Source organism: Protopterus annectens, chromosome 4.part0 (assembly GCF_019279795.1).
Source record: "Protopterus annectens isolate FY-2018-M chromosome 4.part0, PAN1.0, whole genome shotgun sequence".
Taxonomy (NCBI): domain Eukaryota; kingdom Metazoa; phylum Chordata; order Ceratodontiformes; family Protopteridae; genus Protopterus; species Protopterus annectens.
In genome coordinates this window covers 923,619,071-923,646,843 of record NC_056733.1, presented here as the reverse complement: position 1 = coordinate 923,646,843, position 27,773 = coordinate 923,619,071, and the positions used below count along the sequence as shown (strand labels likewise).

Below are 27,773 nucleotides of genomic sequence, written 5' to 3'. Positions count from 1 at the left end.
TAAAAATGAGCTTCTCAGAAGATTATCCTCAACTGAATAGCCTGAAGAAATGGTGCTTTAATCATCCTTAATGAAGCAGAAGGGTGACTAGACAATCAAAACGGGTCAGGTCCTCCATACTCCAATCCAATTCATAGGATTCTACTGGGATAAAGGAATCTCTTTCTCAGCCCTTCAGACCTGAAGTGGAGTCATTAAGTCAGGTAAGGTCAGCACGATGTATTATGGAAAAAAACTCTGTGAACGTACTATGATCAAAAATAGAAGGAAAAAATATGAAAGCCTGTGCAGCTAGCTTTCACCTGGTAATCACCAAGGCATTGGATATCTGCAAAGATCATATTTTGTCTCAAACAAGAACTGTTGGTCAATCTTCAACCATACTACGGCTCCATAGCCCATCACTGCCAACATCTGCTAAATAGACAGCATGTCAATGGCCTGCTATGTAAGGAAATGGGAGCCTCCTGAGAGTTTCTGCATCTGGGCAAACACCCTCTGCAGGATGTCTGGGGGGCAGCATCCAGATGCAATGCAGTTACATTTTTAAATGGAAACACAGATCAGAGGTCTGTAAAAACAGTCTTCTCTCTAGATTCTACTCAAATATATACCACATTTTTAGCAACAGGGGCTAAAGCCAGATCAGTCTCTACACTAGAAACACTTTTAGCTAAGGAAAGGATAACCATGACCTGTGTGGTTGCAGGTACTACAAGCCTTGCTGGATTCTCTGGATGGTTCAAGTAATGTTTTAGTCACTAGCCTAATTCTGTGAAACACTGGGATAAAATTCTAACTATAACCCAGAAGCCTGCAGTTCAAACAGTGGCTTAGGAGCTGAAAAAGCCAGGTAAGAATGTGTGGCTTGTGTCAGTTCACCCAGTCAGGGAGGAATGAGTAGTGGTTTCTAGGTCAGCCAATTTGCTCTTATAAAGCAGGAGGCCTGCATGTCACAATGCCATAGGGTGGTGACTGGGGTTTGGCATGTATGGGAGAATGCATACATCAGGAGTGAGCACAGAAACCACCCACAGCAATACAGATACTCATGTCAGTCATCAGGGTGGCAGAACTAGGGACAGAAAAAGCCCTGATGGCTGACAAATGACAGCGTCTACAATTGACTTTTGTCTTAAAGGGAACAAACAGGATGGGAATGGCTTTACAAGCCAAAAGATCTTGAGGAGAGCCGATGGTCAGCAGGGCCAAAAAAAGCCTAAGATTTTATCAGTTTTTTTTCCTGCTTGCTCATCAACAATTATTTTTTATGGCTTAGTTATTTGCTTACTGTATTTGTTTACCAGGAAACTCCAACTGGAAACAGTGCCATCTTTTAAGAGATGATCCAGGGAGAAAAGCTCCACAGACAATTTATCAGTAAGAATTACAACAGCTCTGTATACTATAAGGACCAAAAATATGACACAATGTTCAAAGAATTACTATATGACATATTCTGCACAAGAACTTAAGTCACACATTATAACAACGTAGAATAAAAACAAAGAATAATGCTCACAGCGCTCTGTTCGCCTGATAGTAAACAAAACGTATAAAGTACAACAAAAGACCAGGCTTAAATTGTGGGAAGTGTACTTACTATATTGAATTCAAGTCAGTCACGTAAAATAACCAATGTTCCACGCAAAGGAATGGAGCTGTAACCTGTAAACTGCTCTACTTTGCGAATTCTTAATCCAATATAAAATAGAGTCAAAATCACCATGGAGTGTTCATTCGAACCTACTCATCCACTGGGCAATAGCTTGTAGAAAAAACACGCAACCAGCATGTAAAAATAAATCCAAGCGTCCAGTAGAAACCACATTTATTAAGATAATTAAAACACAGGGCTAGCTTTCCGAATCTTCATCAGGCCACTAACAAACAAACATACTGGCATCCCTTTTATAGCAAAATGCTAAAGTCAACTTCTGATGTCACATCCTGTTAGACATACTGAGGTCAATTCTGATGTCACATCCTGTTAAACATAAAATATTCAAGCTAACATCCCTTTTGTAGCAAAATGCTACAGTCAACTCTGTCACATCCTGTTAAATATAAAATATTTTAAAATGTTTTAAAATATTTAAAATATATATGCAGACATTTTGTAAACAATATACAGTAAAAATATTCTAAAATAACATTTTATCCTACTATAACTGCTGCTACATAGAATATTTTAAAATGTTTTAAAATGTTTTAAATATCTATATAAACATTCTGTAAACAGTATGCAGTAGGTAAAATGTTTCAAAATAACATCCTATCCTCTTATAACTGCTGCTACTTATATGCATGCTAGCAACAAAGATGGCACGCATATATAATATTCAATAATAAGTGATATAATCCCATTTAGAACACTTGTATGTATGAATAAATACATACATAAAATAGGGATCAGATGAATAAAAATATTTATATCTGCACGTAAGCTATTTAGCATAATTATAAATGCACAAAAATAATCATTTAAAAAACTGCATCTATGGCTTCAACAGCGTGGGCTTCTAAATATCGTAGTATCTACGATAGAGGGGATATTTTTAACACCACGGAACAGATAGAGGTCAAATGGATTATCAGGCTTAGGGCTGATTTGTACCCAGGTCTTAATGATAGAGTCTCCATCAAACCCATACTTAAAGCTAGGAAATTCCATTCATGCCTTCCCCTCATTGCCCCCTCATTATTAATTTCTGGCTGGTTTTACTCTCATATTCACAACATTTTATTACACCATATATTTATATCTCTGTATCCATTGTTGTTCTCGTCATTTTTCTTTGCAGGCTCATTAGGGGCCATTTGTTATAAAAGCTGTAGACATATTATGTGTTTCTTTTCCTTTCAGCACATATATTTCACCTGATTTTGTATATCAAGTTTCATATACTTTTTTATATTTATATTTATTATAACATCAGCTGCCATCAACATCCTCGTGTGTGCACATATCTGATCTGCATGATTTATGCAGTTATAGATACTACGATATTTAGAAGCCCACGCTGTTGAAGCCATAGATGCAGTTTTTTAAATGATTATTTTTGTGCATTTATAATTATGCTAAATAGCTTACGTGTAGATATATTTTTATTCATCTGATCCCTATTTTATGTATGTATTTATTCATACATACAAGTGTTCTAAATGGGATTATATCACTTATTATTGAATATTATATATGCGTGCCATCTTTGTTGCTAGCATGCATATAAGTAGCAGCAGTTATAAGAGGATAGGATGTTATTTTGAAACATTTTACCTACTGCATACTGTTTACAGAATGTTTATATAGATATTTAAAACATTTTAAAACATTTTAAAATATTCTATGTAGCAGCAGTTATAGTAGGATAAAATGTTGTTTTAGAATATTTTTACTGTATATTGTTTACAAAATGTCTGCATATATATTTTAAATATTTTAAAACATTTTAAAATATTTTATATTTAACAGGATGTGACATCAGAGTTGACTGTAGCATTTTGCTACAAAAGGGATGTTAGCTTGAATATTTTATGTTTAACAGGATGTAACATCAGAATTGACCTCAGTATGTCTAACAGGATGTGACATCAGAAGTTGACTTTAGCATTTTGCTATAAAAGGGATGCCAGTATGTTTGTTTGTTAGTGGCCTGATGAAGATTCGTTGAAAGCGCTAGCCCTAGGTTTTAATTATCTTAATAAATGTGGTTTCTACTGGACGCTTGGATTTATTTTTACATGCTGGTTGCGTGTTTTTTCTACAAGCTATTGCCCAGTGGATGAGTAGGTTCGAATGAACACTCCATGGTGATTTTGACTCTGTTTTATATTGGATTAAGAATTCGCAAAGTAGAGCAGTTTACAGGTTACAGCTCCATTCCTTTGCGTGGAACATTGGTTATTTTACATGACTGACTTGAATTCAATATAGTAAGTACACTTCCCACAATTTAAGCCTGGTCTTTTGTTGTACTTTACACATTATAACAAGTCGCAACATTATGAAAAAGCATGCGGAGGAACAAGAGTCACAAATTATAAAACTAATACAGTTCACCAGTATAAACATATAAACATGCTGAAAACTAGATGCATTAATCAATCTACAACAGGTAGAGACTGTATCGCTAACAACAGATTAGAGTAGTAGTATTATGCAGGGAGGGTGGTAGAGGATTTGGTGAAGGTGGACAGTGGGTAGTAAAGGTGGACAGTGGGTAGTAAAGGTGTGTGAGCAAAGAGTAGATATAGAAAAAGGATAAGCAGATGCAGGTAATGAGTAGTGGTAAACAGTTCAGTGAAATATCCAGCAGTGAATTCTATTCAAGGAGATGATTCAGTGAAGTTTACAGAAGCCATAAATTTGAGGGAGATGGGGTGACTTTTTAGTGGTCAATCTTCCCAAATCTTATGGTGTTTACTACATTCATTAAGTTTCTTACATTTTTCTTGGAGTTGATCTATCCTTCAAAGTGGAGTCACCTAACTAGGAAAAAGTAGGCATTCCTTGAGTGTGGGCTATTAACCTACAGTGTTTAAAAACTCTATGAAGCCTAGCCCCTCCAAAATGTTTTCTTAACAAAAGTTTTGCAACACCTACAATTCATCACATTGCATTTATCTCCTAAGCATTGCAAACAATAGTCCTTACAGGAAACACCTGCCCCAGAAACAATTTTTTGCAATATTTCTCCTCTCTAGCTACCAGAAAAATCCCTCAAATATAAAAACAGGTCCAAAGAATACAAAATGGCAATTACAATAAAATGGCAAAACCCCCAAAAGGATGTTTTACACTTGAAAAGTGACAGGCATGAGCACTGTTGTTCTTTACTACCAAACTTCCTCATGGTGGCCTTGGCATGGTCACAGCTTCACACATTCAACTGCTTTTCCAAGTCTCAAGCGAGATGCAAAGTCAAATGATTATTAAGATGGATATTCTATTTTATTTATTTATTTATTATTTATTTAAATTTGTTGACCGGGAGTGTCCGACTGGACGTGGGTCCATTTTCAGCGGAGGCCCGGGGAGAAAAGCTCCACAGTAAAATAAACAGACAGTAGTTACATTGGATTACATAGCGATTAACAATTTAACATAGAAATTACTTACAACATATTTACAAATGAAGAACATAGTACATCAGTAGACAACTAGAATCTTTATCAGTGAAGTACATAACAGGCATTAACAAATGTAACAATGAGAAGTTCCTGCTGTATAATAAGTACTAGGCTTATAAGCATCTGAACTTGCTATCATCAAGGTAGTTAGTGGAGGTGAAAGAAAGGTAGTGGTTGGATGGGGTGGGTGATATTAGAGTGGGAGTTGCAAGGGCATAGCCAGCATGTTTTTAGGTGCGCTTTTAATAAAGTTTTGAAGTTGGTGCAAGATGGTACGGAGGTAATTGTGGGTGGGAGCGAGTTCCATAATTAGGCTATGGCGCAAGAGAATAGTGCTTCACCAGCAGAGTTATTGGCTTTAGTGATCTGCAAGTGATTTTTTTTGCTGGATCTTAGTGGTCTGGTGGTATGATAGGGTTGGAGTAGATTCTGGAGGGATGGGACATTTAGTAGATGGTTTACTAGTTTGTGGGCGAGTGAGAGTTGATACCACTGAAGGAGGGAGTTCAAGCCAGCCCAGTTCAGCAAGTGAGAGACAGTGGTGACTACGGTAGGATGCCCCTGTGGCAAATTTGGCGATTTTGTTGTAGCAGGTCTCTAGCTTGTTTAGATCACATTGCCTTAAGTTGGTATATACTGGAGATGCATAAAGTAGGGTGGAGATAAGGTGGGAATTTGCTATGGAAATCTTTGCTGCTTTGGTGAGAAATTGTTTATTTCTGTATAATGCTCCTAGTTTTTTGTGGACTTTTTTTATGGTCATGGATATGTGAATGTCAAATTTTAGTTTATTGTCCATTTCCACTCCTAGCAATTTGGTGTGTTCAGTTGGGTATATAGTGGTGTTGTCTTTTGCTGTGATGTTAAAGTGAGAGTTGTTTTGAGTATGTTTGGTGGGTTGGAAGATGAGTAATTTAGTTTTGTTTGGGTTGAGTATTAATTGGGCATCAGATAACCATGTTTCAACAGAGGAAAAGGCTTCCTGTGTGACTTTTTGCAGTTTGGGTAGGGACTGGGCTGAGCAGATGATGGTCGAGTCATCTGTGTATTGGATGAGTGTGCCATGTTTGGTGGCAGAGGCTAGATTATTGGTGTAAACTGAGAAAAGTAGGGGTCCAAGGATGGATCCTTGGGAAACCCCTATGGAGACAGGTAGTTGGGGAGATATGTCATTTTGCCATACAACGGATTGTTGGCGGTCAGACAGGTAACTCTGAAACCAGTTGGTGACTGATTGTGAGAAGGATAGGTTATTGAGGACAGAGATAAGTTGTTTGTGTGGGACCATGTCAAATGCTTTAGATAGGTCTAGGAAAGTAGCAGAGGAGAGATAGCCATTGTTTTTATGCTGAAGGATAGTGTTAGTAAAGGAGAGTAAGGCAGTGGTGGTGCTATGGTTTGGTCGGAAACCATGCTGAGTACTGGAAAGGAGGTTGTTAGTAAGGAGGTAGTGTGAGACCTGAGAGTGTATGCATCTCTCTAGTATTTTGGAGAGTGGAGAGAGAATAGCTATGGGGTGGTAATTGGTTAGTTCTGCAGAGGGTCCGTATTTGTGGAGGGGAATTATATGCGAGACTTTCCACAATGTGGGAATGTAACTTTCTGACAGAGATCGGTTAATCAAGATGGATACTGGGTAGGCCAGAGCATCAGCTGTGATTTGTAGGTATTCACTTGGGAGGTTGTCTGCTGCTAATTTGGTGGGTTTAAGTTTAGTTAAGAGTTTTGTTTATGTTGGAGGTAGGTACAGGAGAAAAAGAGAAGGCAGTGGGGAGATTACTAGTTGAAGGTGTGGGTTGGAGGGGAGGGGGGGTTGTGTTGTTTAGCTAGTGATAGTATGGTTTGGGTGAAGTGTGTGTTGAATGAGGTAGCAATATTTTCTGAGGAGTGAGGGATGTTAGGAGGAGGGGTACTGACTTTACCTGGGTGGAGGATGGAGTTTATGGAGGACCAGAATTGTTTGGGGCTGTGTTGTGAGGAGTCTAGGGCAGACTGGTAGTATTGGAATTTGTCCTGTTTTATTAGCTTTTGACTCTATTGCGTAGTTCTAGGAATGTTTGTCTAGCTGCGGGGGTTTTGGTTTTGCGCCAGTGCTCCCAGGCTTTATCCCTGTTTTTCATTTTTGACTTAGTGGTTTTCTATAGCCATGGGGAGGGTTGTGCTTTGGTTCTGGAAAATCTTATGGGGGCATGGTAATTAAGGATGTTCAGGAAGGTAGTATTAAAATTCAACTGCGTCATCTAGACTGAGGTACTTTAGAGCATGCCAGTTACATTCTTTGAGGGATGAGATGAATGTGAGTGGGTTAAAGTTTATTTTTTTACGTATTTGATGATAGATGACAGGTTTAGCTTGGTACAGGTATTTTTTGAGTAGGAATGTTGGGGAGTGATCACTGAGGCTATCTGATAAGCAGCCTGTTATATATGACTGGGGGTTCCTACCGACTAGTATCCAATCCAGGGTAGTGTGCTTGCTGGAGTTTTTATTTATCCTTGTTGGTGACTGGACTAGTTGGGTGAAGCCATGAAGGTGTACATGATGGGTAGGATTGTTGCCAGAACAGGATTGCCAGTCAATATTGAAATCACCTAAGATGATAGTTTCTTGGGGGAGATGGTGGGAAGACCAGCTGAGGAGGTTTTCTAGTGAGGGATGTTTTGGCCAGGTGGGAAGTAGCATCCAATTATGTTGATGGTTTTGTTTTGGTTAATTTTGAGGTTGGTATATATTATTTCTTCATTGCCTATTTATGAAGCTGATGATTTTAAGATCTGGACGTTTAGATGCTGTTTAAATATTATAGCTACACCACCTCCTTTTTTGTTTAGCCGGTCTACTCTTAGTATGCCGTAACCTGTAGGGAGTATTTGCTCACTGGTAATGTGAGGTTTTAGCCAGGTTTCTGTCAGGATGACAATATCTGGAGAGTATAAGTCAATGGTGGCATGGAGTTCATGGACTTTGTTGGATATACTTCTAATATTTAGGCTTAGTAGAAGGAAGTCACTTGGCTTTCTATTAGCTATAATATGGGAGAAGTTGTGGTTTCTAGTCTGATTATGAGGATTGGGGTTGGAGATGGTAGGGCCAGGGTTGGGGTGGATGTCTCCACTTAGGGCTAGTTTTGATATGCATGAGATTATTAGTTTTCTCAGTTTTTGAATGTGTTTGTTTATAATGGAAACTTTATGATTGTGCTCTGTGGGTAATAGGTATGGTGGGAGGGTTACTATGTTAAGTTGTAGGGATGCTTTACGTTTGAGTAATATAGTTGGTAGAATATGTGGGGGGTGCATAGGGATGGTTCTTGAGCTGGTGGGAGGGGTGCTGAGTATGGGTGAGACATGGGTGGTGGTGTGAGTAGTAGTACAGTGGTAGTGGTTAAGTGGGGCAATGATGGAGCTTTGGTAGGATGTAAGATATGCAAGGAGAGTGCATGCAGTGAGCAAAGGAAAGGTATGCTTGTACATGTCAGTTGAGGAGGTGTGGAAGTAGAGGGAATATGGAGGAGGTAGTGTTGGGTTAGCGCTGTGGTTGGCTATTGGAAAGATGGGAGGGGTTTGAGTGCAATAAAGATGGGACCACTGGGGGGCGGGAGGGAATAGGGGGCAGGGTGGGGAGCAAAGCGGGTAGAGACCCTGTTAGGGTCTAGTATGAGGGGCTGGAAACAATCACAAAGCAAGACAAGTATGTGTTAAGAAACAATCACAATTGACCAAGGACTGCTCTGAAACTAAGTCTTTTCTTAATTTCTCAGGTGGAAAAAAAACAGGATAACCTTGTATCAGTAGGCTGCTGTGGTCATTGTTTAAATTAACAAACACAGTATTGATCAGTTATGGATACTATTTGCTAACAGAAGGGAATAAGAGAAAGTGGAAGATGTGTGTGGTGGTGGTGGTGGTGGGGGGGGCTGCTTACAGCCAAAGCACAGTGCTCTCCAGGGGAAAATGAAGATTGGCTAAAACAGGTAGACATATACTCAAAGTTAACTGTAGCTGTTTGCAGACAGTTCAGACCCAGACTGCGCTTCTCTTATAAGAATGTTAAAGGTGGTACCGCAGTTGAATACTTAAGAGTGGTGTTAGCTCTAGAAAAGAAGAGTACAGAGAGGAGTACGCACTTTTGAGATGGTAAATATATATTATAAAGATTATAAAAAACACACTGAGCAAATAGCTACCACATGCAGGACAATGTCCTGAACCACTACTTAATATATGCAGATACTAAGCCAATTGGAAGAACATTAGAAAACAAAAACCCAGACAGTGATGCAGCCACAGATAAAAATATAGCGAGCAGCAATCTGTCGTGGTTCTCTAAAGTGATACTATCCACCAGTAACAGCACAAACTTATAGAAATAATTTAGACACTAGTATGAGCTGTCTACACTCAACACAATTACATGAATAACATTAGTGAACAAGGTGCAGCTATGCAAATAGACCATACAAACTATTATACTAGAAACTACTTGGTGCATACAAAAATGCTAGCATGCCATAGTAACATCAATAATAAAGCATAAAACATATTAGATGTCTAACACAATTCAACATAAACATATACAGTTGTAAAATGTCTAATACAATTCAACATAAATAGGCTTTTACAGTTGTAATCAGGTTAGTGCCTCAGATTTTTAGTTTCAAGATTTGAGAATGCAGGCAGGACACAATACTATAAAAAGACATTTTGAAGCGCAGAAGCACAGAAGACTTGCTGCAAGCTTTAAAACCTCAGCTTTGGCCAGCTAAGAACTTGGTTATATTCAACTGGACGTATAAGAGAATTTAAGTACCTTTATCTGCACTTTTTAAAAAAAAAATACAGTATTTAATTTGATTTAAACTGTGTATGAAGGAGTGTTGAAGGAATATTTAACTGAAGTTATTCTGCTCTTCAGTAACTTGAACTGAAGCTAGTGTTGGCTGAATTTTATTTGCTAGTATTTACAGGTGTGGGGGTAGCCACATTCTTTGATTTCCTGTCCTTGCATATTTAACTGGTGCATGTGAAATAATTCCTGCTTTAAAACGTCAGCTTTGGCCAGCTAAGAACTTGGTTATATTCAACTGGACGTATAAGAGAATTTAAGTACTTTTATCTGCACTTTTTAAAAAAAAAATACAGTATTTAATTTGATTTAAACTGTGTATGAAGGAGCGTTGAAGGAATATTTAACTGAAGTTATTCTGCTCTTCAGTAACTTGAACTGAAGCTAGTGTTGGCTGAATTTTGTTATTTGCTAGTAATTACAAGTGTGGGGGTAGCCACATTCTTTGATTTCCTGTCCTTGCATATTTAACTGGTGCATGTGAAATAATTCCCGCTTTAAAACCTGAGCTTTGGCCAGCTAAGAACTTGGTTATATTCAACTGGACGTATAAGAGAATTTAAGTACTTTTATCTGCACTTTTTTAAAAAAAAATACAGTATTTAATTTGATTTAAACTGTGTATGAAGGAGTGTTGAAGGAATATTTAACTGAAGTTATTCTGCTCTTCAGTAACTTGAACTGAAGCTAGTGTTGGCTGAATTTTGTTATTTGCTAGTAATTACAAGTGTGGGGGTAGCCACATTCTTTGATTTCCTGTCCTTGCATATTTAACTGGTGCATGTGAAACAATTCCTGCTTTAAAACCTGAGCTTTGGCCAGCTAAGAACTTGGTTATATTCAACTGGACGTATAAGACAATTTAAGTACCTTTATCTGCACTTTTTTAAAAAATACAGTATTTAATTTGATTTAAACTGTGTATGAAGGAGTGTTGAAGGAATATTTAACTGAAGTTATTCTGCTCTTCAGTAACTTGAACTGAAGCTAGTGTTGGCTGAATTTTGTTATTTGCTAGTAATTACAAGTGTGGGGGTAGCCACATTCTTTGATTTTCTGTCCTTGCATATTTAACTGGTGCATGTGAAATAATTCCTGCTTTAAAATGTCAGCTTTGGCCAGCTAAGAACTTGGTTATATTCAACTGGATGTATAAGAGAATTTAAGTACCTTTATCTGCACTTTTTAAAAAAAATACAGTATTTAATTTGATTTAAACTGTGTATGAAGGAGTGTTGAAGGAATATTTAACTGAAGTTATTCTGCTCTTCAGTAACTTGAACTGAAGCTAGTGTTGGCTGAATTTTGTTATTTGCTAGTAATTACAAGTGTGGGGGTAGCCACATTCTTTGATTTTCTGTCCTTGCATATTTAACTGGTGCATGTGAAATAATTCCTGCTTTAAAATGTCAGCTTTGGCCAGCTAAGAACTTGGTTATATTCAACTGGATGTATAAGAGAATTTAAGTACCTTTATCTGCACTTTTTAAAAAAAAAAATACAGTATTTAATTTGATTTAAACTGTGTATGAAGGAGTGTTGAAGGAATATTTAACTGAAGTTATTCTGCTCTTCAGTTATTCCCACCCACCCTCCCTGTTTTTGTTTTGGTGTTAATCTTAGTGGCATTGAAACTGCCCGCCCCTCAGCCTGCCTCTGGGCCCATCTCATTTGCTCACTCAACTGAGTGCAGTGAGATCATATTCTGATTTCAGGCACTCCTACTGTGTACAAAGAGAGCATCTGGGAAATAGAAAAAAAAAATTAAGCTTATTTCCTGCCTTTCTTGTTAAGTGGTATAGACTATTTGTAGGCTTCTGAGCCCCCAAGCCCTTCTGTGTTTGAGGGAAGCTTTCTAGCTTGTTTTTTTTCTTATAACTAGCCAGTTTTCTAGTTTCAGCACTCAAATCTGTTTCTTTGATCTCAGCACTTGTTCAGATAAAAAAAAAAAAAAAAAAAATTTCATCTGCTTTTACTGTACTTGTGTTTCTACCTACTTCATTTTACTTTTGCATCATCTTAAAAATACTCAATTGTATTTATTACTGCTTGGTGTAACTCATTCTAAGCCTTTGGTTTAAACACTTGGGCTTGGACCAGTTAGTTGTTTTGCACTGAGAGGGTTTGTGGTCTGCACTGTTGTGGCAGAACAGTTAGCTTACATCCTTCTAGGTTGAGAACTGCTGATTGAGGGCTCAGTGTCTGTTATTCTAAAAGTGTATTAATTCTGGTATAAGCACTTGGGCTTTCAAGCCAGTTATTTTACATTAAGAGGGTTCGTGGTCTGCACTCTTGTGGGAGGAGAGGCTGGACTCTGCCCTTCTGAGCTGGGAATTTCTGGTTAAAGGCTTATAGTGCATGCATATCTGAACTGTTTCTTACTGAAGTTGGTGCGCCTTGTTTGCTGTGGCACAGACTGGATTCGGGCCTGCTGGATCTAGCTTTGTTTGTGTAACTTGAGCACTAATCCAGACATTCTCTAAAGTATTCAATGGTATTTATTACTGCTTGGTTGTAACTTGATTAAAGTGTAGCTATCATTCTAAGTCTTTTGGATTAAGCACTTGGGCTTCAGACCAGTTGTTTTACATTAGGAAGGTTTGTGGCAAGCACTGTGGTGGCAGGACAGGTAGCTTTCATCCTTCTAAGTTGGGAACTGCTGATTGAGAGCCCAGTGTCCAAGTGTATTAGTTCTGGTTTAGGCACTTGGGCTTCAGGCCAGTTATTTTACATTAAGAAGGTTCGTGGTCTGCACTCTTGTGGGAGAAGAGGCTGGACTCTGCCCTTCTGAGCTGGGAATTTCTGGTTAAAGGTTTATAGTGCCTGAATATTTGAACTGTATCTTACTGAAATTGGTACACCTTGTTTGCTCTAGCATAGACTAGATCCAGGCCTGCTGAATCTAGCTTTGTTTATATGCTTGTTGTTTGTTTGCTTGTTATTTCCTGGAAGCTAATTCCACCTAATACGCAACTTCTCAGCTTCTGTGGATCACTAGTGATATCTGCATTGCTTACTGTACTTATTTCCTTGTTTCACTTGAAAGAAAGTTACTGTTTGTCGTTTTTGCATTTAGTTACTTGTAACACATTGCACTCAAGTTACCTGGCACTTGCTCACTAAAGCAATTATATAAGTCAGCACTAAAAATTAAAAGCACTACACCCTCACTTCCCCACTGGCCCTTGTTTTCAATTAAGGATTTCCCAATATTATTCTAGCATGTCCAAAGGTCAGTTGTCAATCTCCTCTCCGGTCCAGCTGGTGAATCTGGGAATCTTGAGGCAATGTTATAACTGCCTCATGTACACAGACAACCCTCTACTCCTCCCACATAACACAAATACTTGCGAGAGATGCAGCTATTTAGCCAAACTGGAGGCTGAGCTCTCTCAACTCAGGACTGGCAAGACCAGACAGGAGGAGAAGGCAACTACATACACCACAAAACCAGCCTCACATAATGCTACAACTCCACTGAATCAAACACAAACACACAAAGACATACTCGGAGGCTCTGAGTAAAAATTTACCTAAACAGCAGAGGCCTCCAAAGCAGACACCCAAACAACTGCTACCTCAAGACACCCTACAAGCAACACATAAACCACAAAAGCAGTGTGCAAAGCAGTCACAGCCCTTAAGGCCAAATACAACACCAACATACTTGTCATAGGTGACTCCATAGTCAGACACACTGACGTCCCACTCACCAGGCTGAACAAGGAGAGGGTCACAGTAAACTGCCTATTGGGCGCTAGAATCCGCCACATAACACAAGCACTCGGGTCACTCCACGGCAAGTACAAATATGACACAGTCATTGTCCATGCTGGTGTGAACGACCTGAGACGTACCTCCCTGGACTACATGAAAAGAGACATAGAGGAGCTCTCTGGTTATGTAGCCCAGGCAGGTATGACCCTAACCCTGAGCAGTATCCTTCCTTCACCAAGAATGATGCCACAATATAGAGACAAGATGATCAGCTTTAACAATTGGCTTAATGTCTGGTGTCATTCAAAGGGGATCCAGTGTCTGTCTGCCTGGGATGACATGCTTGACAAGCCACGCTGCTTCGCAAGGGACGGCTTGCACCTGTCACCCCTGGGATTCGGATATTGGCTAAGGCTCTTGCCAGCCCCATAGTGCCTTTTAGGCAAGGCTCAAATTCTAAACCTACCACCCTAGAAAACAAAAATGGGAAGAAACTGAGGGTAATGCTGCTCAATGCCAAAAGTCTAAATCTCAAAATGCACGCACTCGAGGCCCTTCTCAGTATGGAGAACATCGATGTCTGTGCTGTAACTGAAACCTGGTTCAAGGCTCATGAGAGCACCCCAGCACTATTAGGTTTTACCTCATATCATGCGTTCCGGCCCCAAAACCCGGACCACACCACAAAAGGAGGGGGTGTATCCATATTCATAAAGGATACCCACACCTCCAGGATGGTGGCAACGCACGAAGCTTCGGAAACCATCCAGGTGCAACTAACCATAGGCAAAACTGCTCTACAAATTGTAGCATGCTACAGGCCACCCTCTCAAACTCAGGAACCCCACACAGCCTTCCTGAAGACACTGGAGGGTATAAATGTATCTCCAAACACCATCATATTGGGTGACTTCAACTACCGAATATAGACTGGGAACATTACTCAAGCCCTAACTTTCTAGCCCAACGGTTCCTGGAGTTCATAAATTCAAATGCCATGGAACAGCTAGTCACTGTTCCCACGAGAGGAGAAAATATACTAGATCTCATTGTAACAAACATGGGGACAAAATGCTCCACACCGGAAGTATATCCCTCATTGGTGAGATCTGATCATAAACTAATCTCACTGGAAATCCACATCCCGCCCCACCCCAAACAAAAGACCATAGTGAAGAACTTCTCTAAAGCAAACTTCACACTACTCAAGACTGGTGTGGTATCCTTCAAGGCCCCTGAGCCAGTGGAAACCACAACCCAAGCTGCGGAAGCCCTTACAAATGCCTTCTATGAACACCTCCAGGACTGCATGGATCAGGCAATCCCAAATAAAACCAAGACTCTTTCCACAAAGGGCAAACGTCCAGTCTGGTGGACCCCAGCCATTAACAAACTTTACAATAAGAGGAGAAAGCTATTACATGATAGAACAAAATCCCTAAAAGGGAAGTCACCCCTGATCATTATTAGTAAAAAAATACGAACACTCATAAAATCAACTAAGGCCAATTTTGAGAGAAAAATTGCCATGGATTCAAAGGACAATCATAAGGCCTTTTTCAGCTATGTTAGGAACCTGGGTGGAAACTCCCAGATATGCTCAGAATTAGTCCAAAATGATACAAAAATCACTGAACCCACAGACATTGCCAACATACTGGCAGACAGGTTCAGTGCAAACTTCACCCCTCTCTCCCCCCTAAAGGAGAGATAACTATCCCAGCCGAGTGTAGCCTCCCGGACATCTCAAATGCGCAGGTGAAAGCTGCTCTCTCTAAAGCTAAAACACAGCATCAATGGGACCGGATGGTGTCCCCGGCTGTGTGCTACACGAGCTAAATGAGGAATTAAACCCGCACATAAGGCAGCTGTTTAATCTCAGCCTTACCACAGGATACGTGCCCAAGGAGTGGCGTCGGCAACTGTGGTCCCACTCCACAAAGGCGGCCTCACGGACCATGGTAATTACCGCCCATAAGCTTAACAAGTCTAGTCTGCAAAGCTATGGAGAAGATCATAATGGAGCTCATAAACAAAGATATAGGGGACTTGCAGACATTGGACCCGACCCAGTTTGGCTTTGTCAAGGGAAGATCATGCCTTTTGAACTTGGTCGACTTCTTCGAAACAGTCACCAAGGCCATTGAGGGAAAGGCAGTCCATACAGCCTACCTTGACCTTGCAAGGCTTTGACACAATACCCCACTCGGGTATTGTAGAAAAACTTACCAGCTTAAATGTAAACCCATATGTCACTAGATGGGTTGCAAACTGGCTTAAGGACAGAACCCACAGGGTTAGAGTTGCTGGCGCTATGTCAGACTCCAAGCCGGTCACAAGTGGTGTCCCACAGGGCTCGGTACTTGGCCCCCTATTGTTTGGCATCTACTTCTCAAAAGTACAGGCCAACATGGGAGGACTTTGGCTGACAAAGTTTGCAGACGACTGCAACCTGGACGCCATAGTGGAAAGTGCATCAGACACGGATATCCTTCAGAAGGGACTCACGGAAACAGATAGCTGGTGCCAGAGCCATGGCCTGAAGTTAAACGCCAAAAAATGTATAGTCATACCCTTCGGGAAAAACAAGGTAACCCCAAGCTACCATATAGGTGGCAATCCACTAAGCACAGAAGAGGTTATCAGGGACCTGGGGACCCAGGTTGACAGTGGCCTTTCTTTTGACACTCACGTTGCTAAAGTGGTTAGGAAAGACCTTCTACATTGCCCACCTGATCATGAAGGGATTCACATCCAGATCTAGTGAGGTCATTGTTCCCCTGTACTCTTCACTTATCAGACCAATGATCGAGTACAATGCCCCATTCGGGATGCATCTCACCCGACATCTGCAGCAATTGGAGAGACCCCAAAAGTTCCTCACCAAAAGGATAAAGGGACTCCAAAATCTGTCATATGCTGCCAGATTGAAGAAACTCCAGCTCTATTCAGTCGCATACCGTCTGCTCAGAGGTGACATGTGCCTGACATGCAATGCCATGTCCAACCCAGAATTAATGGACATGCTCCACCTCAAAAAATCCAAATCCACCAAAACCACTAGAGCAAGCGACTTAAACCTTAGCACGGATATAAATAGGACGTGCTGGAGGGATAGATTTATCACTCAGAGACTCCCTATGCTGTGGAATAAAATCCCGGTCCATGTGAGGCAGAGCACCTCGCTGACTCTGTTCAAGAGAAATCTAGACCTGTGGATGGGAGATCGTAGGTTTACCCCGGGAATCATCTCTGTGTCACTGCTGGACAGAGGCACAACAAACTAATGGGCACAGTATTTTTTCATATAAGGGGTGGCATAAGCCACAAAAGTTTGGGCTAGGCTTATAAATGCCTTAGGGCAGATAGCCTAGTATAAACCTATGAACCTATGAACCTATATCTTACGGTGAGAAACTGCTGGGGTATGCTAAATGTCCTTAGATGGTCCCCTACACTTTTTTTTTTGAGGAATTATTTGAAATTCTGGCATATACAGCTCATCATTTACGCCTGTTGTAAAATATACACTGACCAAAATCCAGAAATTTGACTAGCTGAAAAAGAATCATTGTAGTATGTAAAAAAAAAAAAAACACATGGAGAAAGACTGCCTGATAGAGAACAACAAAGCCTCAAAAAATGACTACAGTGGTTTTAGGACTTGTCAGAACAAGTCTGCAAATAGATCTGGGTCTATGTCATATAGTCGAAGTTTAATAACTTCGAACACAGAATGTCTGAACCATCCTGTATGAAGTTAAAAAAAAACAGACTCTGGATAAAAAAAAAAAGAAAACAAAATAAACTGTTGTAAGCAGGGGGCAAGCCCCCCTGCACCCCCTCACTACTTAAATGTACCACCTCCGAGATCACACCACATTGAACAAAACAGAAACCTCCCCTTACAGAGATTTCAGTTAAAACGCTCAAACTTCTGCAAATTCAAACTTATGGTCTCGACCATATGAGGTCCGAACTTACAGAAGTTCGACTATCTGATAGGAACCAATACATCTTATAGGAATAAAAATCAAGGCAGCTGCTTCAACAGCATAATGTTAGAATGTGCTAAGCAGCAGAAAAAAAAATAAAAAAGCAAACAAATACACTAACAAAATTCTTAAACAATTTAAAACTAGACAATGAGAAAAAGAAAAACAACAGTACTCCTCCTCGGCTTACCTATGAACCTCTTGGAAGAAGAAATCTGGGCAAAGCCTAAAATAATGGGAGGACAATGGCCTAAAAAAGTAGGGACAGATTTTAAATATTGCTCTTACAAGCTTAGAAAGTAGTTAGAACAACCTTATTTGTATTGGCATGCATTTTCTGAAGGATATGAAGTCTGAACTTAAAATTCTGTCATTATTTAGTGACTTCAATTCTCAGTGATTTGCCAGAAAACCACAAATTTTATGAGGGACAGACCACATAAATGAGGGAAAAATCTGGACAGTTGAGAGGCATGTTCATCAGTACATATACTTTACAAACCAGCAGCAAAAGTAAGTACCTCCATGCAATTTACTTAAAAGGCAATATTAAAAAAATCTATGACAGCAATACAGCAAATCCATACCCTTTGCAGCTAGTATTTTACACTTTTTGGCATAAATACATTAATCTTCACCACTGGGGTAAACTGTGCCACCATCAAGTAGAAAAGTTCACACAATTTTGTGCAAAGAATAAAGGCAAGTCGATCCTCCAATATAGCTAATGCTACCACACTTTTTTCTCACTATAATAATGCACAGCTGTAGCAAAGAACCCAGAAGCCCTCCCACAGCTTTCAGCTCATTAAATCCCATTTGTTTCCTGCCTACTACAAATAGTAAATATTCTACTATTTTTCCAGTTCAGCTATCACATTTTTTCAGAAAGGAGTTTGTCAGGCTAAACATGCAATTTTTGGTAGTGTAAACTGTTAAGTCACCATCAACAATTTTATACATAGAGACTGTGCCTTGCAGAGGTCAAAGTGCTTTAAAAAGTACACATTTTTCTAAATTTGTTGTTGAATCTATTCATGAAGGATAGGGATGAGAAGTAGTGCAACACCACATAAACAAATCAGTCAGCACTCTTACTAAAGACAATGGAGAGGGCAAAAAAACTGCAAGCAGTTTTCATTTGGTTTACTAGATCTTTAAAATGACAAGCGTCAGTCACAGATGAGCAATTAGAGCTGCATGATATGTGACAACTTTCACATCTATGAACACAGTGGAGGAAGAACTGTTCACCTTTCAACTGACAAAAATGCTAATGGACCGTTGAAAGGCTTTTACCAGCTTACACTAAAGTAATGCAGTTTAAAAAATGCTGACACTGTTTTCAAAGACTATCCAAGAAACTGACTCACAGCACAATCACTGCTACTAAATGGAGGAAATACACTCATATCTAAGTTAGGACAGGATTATAGGGCCAAGACTCTATCTAAAAGACAACACAGATTGAGAAAATCAAATCACTGTGGCAGTATCCATAATGGTCATTACACAAAATAAGAAATTAAAATATAATAAACACTGAAAAATATGGATGTATTTGTACTGTACAAAATATCAATATATGATGGCAATACCTTTCTTTGGTTTGAGGGAGTTTTTCTTTAAATAATCCTACTGCTAAGGAAACTTACTTTTACAATACAATAAGGCAAATTTAAGGTATGGGTGATCATAACAGGCTGAAATTAGCAGGCTATAGTTTTACCTTTTTTATGAAGTTGTGTCACTTAACAGTACTTCAATAGCAGCAAATGAGGCATGGAAAAATCTGAAAATTCCCACAAAAAGGTATACCTTATTAATCAAAGATGTAATAGACAAATATTCAGTTATCAGGATGCAGCAGACTTGTTTCCACCACGACAGAATTTTTACTCAAGTCTCAGGGACAAAATATAAGTAATATTAAACTATATAAAACACACAAAATTTCACTTACATAATTTTTAAACACTGCTTCCTCTGATCTGAGCATTTGCACTTAAACAGAGCAGCAGTTAATTTATTTTGATAACAAAACAGACTTTCATATTTTTGAAGTAAAATGACAACCTGTAGCTTTTGCTTTGTCCACGCCCCCTGCCTTGACCTCTAAACCTGCCAGATCCTCTGGATTTTCTTTCTGGAATGAAGTCTCCAAATGTTGCAGGTTTGGGAGGTCGCCGATAATCTTCTGCAACATATCAAAGACAGATAACTATGTTTCAAGCAGATAATGAGCAAGCAGAAAATGTTCTTATGCAGAATTCATACAGTTTAGTACACTTGCAAATAAAGTCTAGAAATATGAGTCTGAAACAGATTTTACCACATGGGTTGTGATCTTTTTTCTAACAGATCATCTAGACAAACCAAAAACTGCAATGCAGCTTACTTAATAATGTAGTATATCATGAGTTGTGTGTGTGTGTGTGTTTTTTTTCTGTGGAAACAACAAACATTAAAGACAAACATGCAATATGAAATAGAAAAAAATTAATGCAGTAAAAGGTGGTGGCCTCAGATATGTTGTTCCTTAAACAAGTAATTCGGACTGTTGTGAAAACTATGGATTAGTACTTCATATGAAACCTATGAAAGGGAGAGGAGAGAGTGCAGAAGTATTTCAGAATATGAAACATGCCTCTTTATAATTAAACTCTCAAATTATTTTAGCATCAAATTTAGTCAACATTAAAGGACACAAATTAGAAATTCATTTAACTATCCAGATTATTGCTATGCACTGGATATGCTGTTTCTGAGCCATTCATTTTTACTCTTTTTTTTTTACTTTGCAGAGCACCTACAAATCATACCAATCCTGTAAAAAAAAAAATCAACGTATAAGGAAAACAAACAAAAAACCAAACAAATGTAGGACATACAGATATACGTACATTTTTAAATATTCACTTTAAATACTAGGAGAGCTGTATTGGGCAATGGAGTTGCAAGAAATGAAAATTGTACACATACAAACATTTTTGGGAGACAATACTGACAGACACAAACATACACAATAACATCAGCAAAAAACTACTGAACTGCACAATCTGCCCAGTGGTTGCAGTTAGTGCATTGCAAATGCCATTTCCCCACTGATTGACCTTTACTCCACCTATCTCAAAATCTACAGAATGCCTCAGCTGATCTGCTCAGCACCATCATCTAGCTGTTCACAACAGTCCTCTTGAAACGGTACATATCCAATCTGAAGTTCGTTCTGTTTACTTAAAGGCCATGTCCCTCATACTCCCCTGATCTCTACTTTTCAGCTATGTTCATTCATAAGTTTTCTGAATATAGTTTGGGGATGCAAATCAAGTCCCTCCTTTCCTTCCGTACTTCCTCTATAAAATACATGCTAGGCAATTTGGTTTCTCTGTTCACATGTCCTTCATCAGAATGAAAATTACCTCTACACCACCTAAAAGGTGCACTTTGCTGTTCCTGTAATCTCCACAACTGATGAGATACTGCACGGTGTGATAGCTGGTGCAATTTACATAAAATAATACAAAGGATCTCCACAACAGAAAAAAAAACACCTAATTTTTTAAATCAATGCCTATGGAAAAACAGCCCAAAAGCAAGCCTTTTATCATTGGCTATAGCTAGTCTCTCGGCTTCCTGTGATTCATCTTAGATGTGATTACTCATGTCTTTTTTTTTTTTTTTTGGTCCTTCTTACTCAGCTGACTTAAGATTGACCTCTACAAGTCGATAAAAAGCATACAGGTAGATGCTGATGATGTGACGAAATCCTGTACTTGTTACTTTCATCTCTCAAGTTGCTAACTTGAAATCTTTTGTTAGTTAAGCTTCCCTACCATCCACTGGGGTCCCCATCACGGGACCATGTATGGTGAAAATAATTATTTTCAGTGTCTCATGCTGTGTCCAATATCAACACTCAGGAGCAGAAGACCCACAACTTATTTCTGAAATACAACCACTCACTACCTTTTCTTTTAACAGTACTCTGCCATTCCCTTTCACTTCCCTATTCTTCCCTTGATCCACCCTTTGACTCGTGTAAACACTGTCACCTATCACAATACCTTCTTAGTCTACCTAGTAGTCTTCTGTGCAATAGGTTATCAAAATTTAACAAAAGTTCAAGTATGTTGCATCAACTAGATTCCCTTTTGCCATCTATTCAGCCACCCTGTCATATAACTGTACATGGGCTCACATAGGGCTTTTTAAAAGCACCATTTTCTTGCCCTAATGACCAATACAAATCTAATACACTGAGCAGCAAAATGTTAATTTTTTTTTTTATAATAAATACTATGATTGCTGCTGGTGTGTGTGTCTATCTATATAAAATATTTTTCTGGTAATTGTAGGTAGAACAAAGGGGCAAATCATACCTCTTAGAGCAAACAATCTGGGCAAAACAATAAATAAATGTGGCACAAAGACCCCAAAATAGAGACAAATTTTAAATATTGCTCTTACAGACTTAGAAAGTTGATAGAACAGGTTTTGCATTAATAAGAAATTTCAGAAGGGTATGAAGTCTGAAACTCAAATATCTCTTATTTTTCTAACTTTAGTCTTTAGAGATTTGCATTAATTTGCCAGAAAAACACAATTTTATGAAAAACACGAGTCAAAAATCTGTTCTTATAGCCACTGTACATCACATGTATGCTCCCGAGCAAGATGCACGGCATTAAGGTGACGTACAGACACAAACACTCAGAACTGAAAAAACCCAGGAGGAATACGTGCATCCAGAGGAAAAAAACAAAGTAGGAAAAAAGGAAGAAGGGCCCACTGGCCAGGAGGGAAATGGAACCCAGGACAAGAAACAGGATGGGGGGGGGGGTGAATACTGCAACAGTGAAGAAAAGGACATTTACTGTTATGGTAGAATTTTACACAACTGTACTACGCCCTTCCATATCACTGTCACAATATTTTTCACAAGGGAGGTTACAAGAGCTCATGAGAAAGCCTGGAAGGAGGAAGGCACAGTGGAACCCTCCAGAAACTCATGTAGAATTATCCTAGCAAAACCTGCCATGTCCCTGGATATAACATCCAACTTGCAATGTTTAGTGAAAGTATGAACAGTCAGAGGACCAAGAAGAGGCCCTCAAGGACAGAAATGGTATCAAGACCCTTGAAAAAGGCATCACAGGAGGCAACCGCCCTAGTACAATGTGTCTTTACAGATGAGGAGAGACATTTGCCATGAAAAGAATAACAGAAAGAAATGGCCTAGGAATGCAAGAGGAGACGGTTTGCTTAGAAACAACCAAACCCAAAGTCCTGCAATGAAAAGAAACCGTGCTCTGATTTGCGAATAACTTTAGTTTTGTCTAAATAATATCTGATCTGTCTATGCAAATCCAAAGTGTGAAGAACCTTGCCACTGGCAAACTGCGGAAGAAGGAAAAAAAAAAAGGAAGAGAAATGAACAGACTAAGGGACAACTCACTGACCACCTTGGACATGAAAGAAACATTAGCGCGAAGGGACACACTATCTCCATGAAAAAAATTAAAAAAGGAAGAGTTATGACAGCCTGAAGTTCAGACACTCCTTTGGTAGATGTAGGAGCTAAAGGAAGAACAGTCTTTCAGTACAATGTTGTAAGGAAGCGGGAAAAACAGACTCAAAAGGAGTCTGGATCAATTTTTCAAGTACAAACTTGAGATTCCAATAAGGTGGAACAGGCTTCCTGGGAGGCCTGATATGAAGGACACCTTTAAGAAATGTGTTTGACCTCAAACCTAGTGGCCAGAGGAGCAGGATTCAAGGGCAGACAAGCAGGAATTGCTGACAGGTGAGCTTTAACTGAAGAAAATGTCAACCCAGCATGGAGAAGATCATACAAATAAGACAGAACCAAGGGAAACTGCTGATAAGAGAATCCTGATGGCAAGAGGTGCACCAGACAGAAAATCTTTTCCATTTGGACATGCATGATTTTCTGGTAGCTGGTTTCCTAGCCTCTTGCAAAATCCAAAGCATGTCCTCAGAAGAGAGCTACTTAAAAGGTATCAAAACTCCACAGTGTCATCTGAATAGTGGACAGGTGAGGATGAACAGGAGTCTCCTTGGTCTTGTGTGAAAAGATCCACCCAGTGAGATAACCTGTGATGATTGCCCTGGCCAACTTAGAAAAAAGGGGGAACTGATGCTGTCTGGTCCTAAAGAGTTATCAACAACATTTTAGGAGAGTCCTGCCTGATCCTGTGCAAAACTCATGGCAACAGTGGAGGGGTGGAGGTGGGGGGCCATACAGAAGCATATCCTTCCAAGGAAAAAGCAGGGTGTCCGCTTTCCAAATCAGAAGACATGGGGACTCAAACAGAACAGCGGAAATGGTTTGCTCAGATGGGAAGCAAAAAGATCTACTTAAGGAATACCCCATTGATGGACGATGTCCAGGAACACAACTCTGTGAAGCATCCATTCATGCACTTGTGTTGTGGACCTACTCAAACAGTGAATGTAAACCACCTGAAGAGTCACTTGACAACTACATAGTGTGATAACTAGCCATATCCTAGACCTGAAAAGCTTATCTGCAAAGATAGGACCGCGTGCCCCCCTGCTTGTTGATAGACCACAACGCTGTGGTATTGTCTGTGAAAAGTTTGAGGGGCCTGGGATAAAATACAGAATGAAAAGCTTTCAGAGCCCTCATCTCTTATGTTGATATGGTCTGTCTGATGAGGAGGACACAGACACTGGACATTTAGAGGGCCACAAGAGGTACCCCCAAACCCTGTCTAAAGCATCATGAAAAAATCCTCAGCGGGAACTGGAGCATTAAAATGAAGTCCTGGATTCAGCATGACAGATGATGAACCCAGCAATGAAGCTTGATCTTGAGACAAGGAAAAAAAAGAAGCAGGAACCCCAGGGGGTGGCAATATTGAAGCCATGCTGATTTGAGATGCCACTGAAGTTTCCTCATATAGAAGCTAACAGAGAGAGGATGGGAATGGGTAAAGCAATAAATCACAGGACCCTGAGAAATTCCCTGGCTGTGACAGACAAAGGAAGAAGGGATTGGAAAAAGGCTATCAAACACAGATCCTTGGGGCAAGGAAGAGATGCCAGCATGGGAACTGTCGGCATCCAAGCAGATCATAAATCTGGGAAGGCATCAGAACTGGTTTCTGGAGGTTTATGTTGAACTCCAGACTGTGTGATACGCAAGTGATAAACTGGAGATCCTGCAGCAGACTGCTGGGAGAAGGAGCTTGAAGAAGCAGATTGTCTAGATAGTGAAAAATGCTTATACCTCAAAGCCTGCAAAAAGCTATGACAAGAATGAGGCATTTGGTGAATGGCTTTTCTACTGTCCTAAGGGTGAAGGACACAGCAGAGAACTGAAAATGCAAGGGAGAGACAAAGTATAAAATTTTCCTGAAAAGATGGATGGATAGGGACGAGAAGGTATGCATCCTTGAAATCCACAGCCACCAGAAAGGGCTGAGGAAGTAGAAGAGGAAACAATATCCGAAGGAACAACATCTGAAAAGCAGTAATCTTGAGAAGTGTTGAGCAGGGAAAGATCCAGAATTGCTCTCTATGTACCCTCCTTTCAGGAGACCAGAAACCTTTGAGAGTAAAATCCCTTCCCCACCTGGGTAGAAAGCACAGCCTGAATTGTGCCCAGATTCAAAAGAGATTGCAGAATCCCTTAGAAATGAGGACGCTGTTACCAAAGAGGTTGAGGAATGCCCGAAAGGGTAGGAAGGGACTTCCAAATCATGAAATATCCCCGATGGATAATGGACAGAACCCAATAATCTGAGGTGATCTGAAGCCAATTTGGGAGAGATAAGGGGATGCAGAGATAACGGTACCTGGCCAAGGGGAGGAGAACGCCAACCATCAAACAGAACCAAGCTCGTCATGAAAAGGCGGCTTCTGAGAGGAAGGAGTCTGAGTAGATTTAGCAGGAGGAACATGCCTAGAACCCTTCTTACGGTTAGCAGGGGGATAAGATTGCCTTCAAACAAAGGCAGACTTGAAAGGATAGTTCAAAAATATATTTCAGCTCCTCCAAGGCTTTGTCTTTATCCTGGAGGGACTTGAACAGACTTATCTTTTTGGAACTGCTGCGGCTGACCTATTGGAAGACTGACACAGTTTGCTGCGAGGCAAAGGTTAGTTTGCTTTTAATTTATTGTATTTTGTATTACTTTATTGCCTTCTTCTATTCTGAATACAGTGATTTGTTTTCTTTACAACACAGTGTTTTACTTGTATTCTGCTTTGAATTGCATACTAAAACAGAAAGAGATAACAGATGTATCTTTTGAGAGTCTCACAAATTTTTCCCACCCTTCTACCCTGTTGGTGTTGTGTTCTTAAACACAACTTTCTAGTTGCCTGCCCATTATGTTAATATGACCACATATCTCTTTCCCTCTCCCCTTTCATTGGCTGTTGTGAGTAACCACAAAATTACGATTTTGTGAAATCAATCCCCTTCAACTATTTAAATTTACTGGCCATACCACTGCATTCCATAGAACCAGAAAACAAAAGTGCCCACCCACTTTCAGTCTACCTTGCTCTTTTAAAATTGGTGGCTTTCCACTTAGACAGCTGAAACTTTAGTTACCCCCTTTTTCATATCTAACTGCTTAGTGCACACTGCTGTGCTTATAATATTAACCCATTTTTTTCATCCTACCTTTAAACATCTATTGCAAGACCACCAGTTATTGGAGGGCCCACATTCTGCCTCTCAGTAGTCATCTTGGGATTAGTACTTCTGTTTTCTCCTGGTGAGAGAAGGAGCACAGGGGCATTATTTCCTGGAGATTGCTGATCACCAGAAAGCCTAATAACTGTTTCATAGGAGACAACTTCGAATTTGTGTTCACATTCTGTTCCTTGTGAGAGAAGCAGCACAGTGCATTGATTCCAAAGTATTTCTGGTTGGACAGTGAGTACCTGTGCTTAACATTCCTGACTGGTCTGGTTGCTATTCACAACATCTACCAAGAAAAAGCTACAACTAGCCTACAGACCCTTGCATCATCTGCGACAATGCTGTGGGATCACCAAACAGACTGTGGCCTGCTTCTCAACTTGGGATTGGTGCTAACATTTTACTTCTGCTGAGAGAAGAAGCAAAGGAGCTTTGTATCCCAGTAGTATTAGTAGTAGCCATTTATGCGATTCCCCTCTTTTCATCATTCTTGACAAGCTAATTCTTTTATTTTTCAATAAGTACTGATTGATTTGTTTCTAACTTCAGAATATCTGACTAAATACTTCATCCTTAAATGTACAGGGTCTACATATTAGTTGCCCCTCAATTGTTTGGCCATGTTCTTTACAGGACTCAGACACTGAGTGATGTAGTTCCTGCAAAAGCACAACTGAAGCTTCGCCAATACCTAGTTACTCAGGACAACTAGTTTGCGTGACAAGCACTCTCCCCAGAGTTGCAAACTCAATGCTCCTGACACTGCTTTATATTCTCACTCCAGCTATTTAATTAATAAAAAGGGTCTGTTGCCATGGATATGAACTTTCTCACCAGCTCAGTTATCAACTTGGTGGATATGGGCGTCCAACTGCCTCATGTTTACTGACAACCAGCTAATTCATAGGTTCACAAGTGTGTACTAGGCTAATGGCCCTGAAGCCTTTACAAGCCTAGCCCATAGGATTACCCTGGCATCGTGCCACCCGACCTTAGTATCCAGTGCCTCTGTTGAGTAGAGCTACTGGAGTGATCCCCGAGGAGAATTTTCTATTTCTTATCCACTCATCAAGATTTCTCTTGAAGAGGGCCAGTGAGGTGCTCTGTTTGACATGTACGGGAAGTCTATTCCATAGCATGAGCAGCCTCTGGGTTATGAACCTGTCCCTCCAGCACATTGTGTTAATTGTGGTAATGAGGCTGAGGTCTCTGGATCGTGTGGTGTGGAGGGAATGGGATTTGTTTAGATGTAGCATTTCTAACAGAGCTGGGTCAGACATGGCTTTGTAAGTCAAGCAGAGATCACCTGCAAGTAGGCTATATGGGACAGAGAATAGTTGGGAGTTTTTTTGTGTCTGTCCATACAGGACAAGTGTTTAAGG

General features: G+C 39.9%; 1 protein-coding gene across 2 annotated transcripts in view; it reads right to left on the bottom strand.

The window, feature by feature from the left end:
* Window positions 1-27,773, bottom strand: part of LOC122799678 (coiled-coil domain-containing protein 9-like) — a 784,040-nt gene that overhangs the window by 72,140 nt on the left and 684,127 nt on the right. For both annotated transcript variants that reach the window (XM_044068898.1, XM_044068899.1), the window contains one exon: window positions 19,767-19,887. In XM_044068898.1, the coding sequence (XP_043924833.1) occupies window positions 19,767-19,887 (121 nt within the window). The remainder of the gene's footprint in view (window positions 1-19,766; window positions 19,888-27,773) is intronic.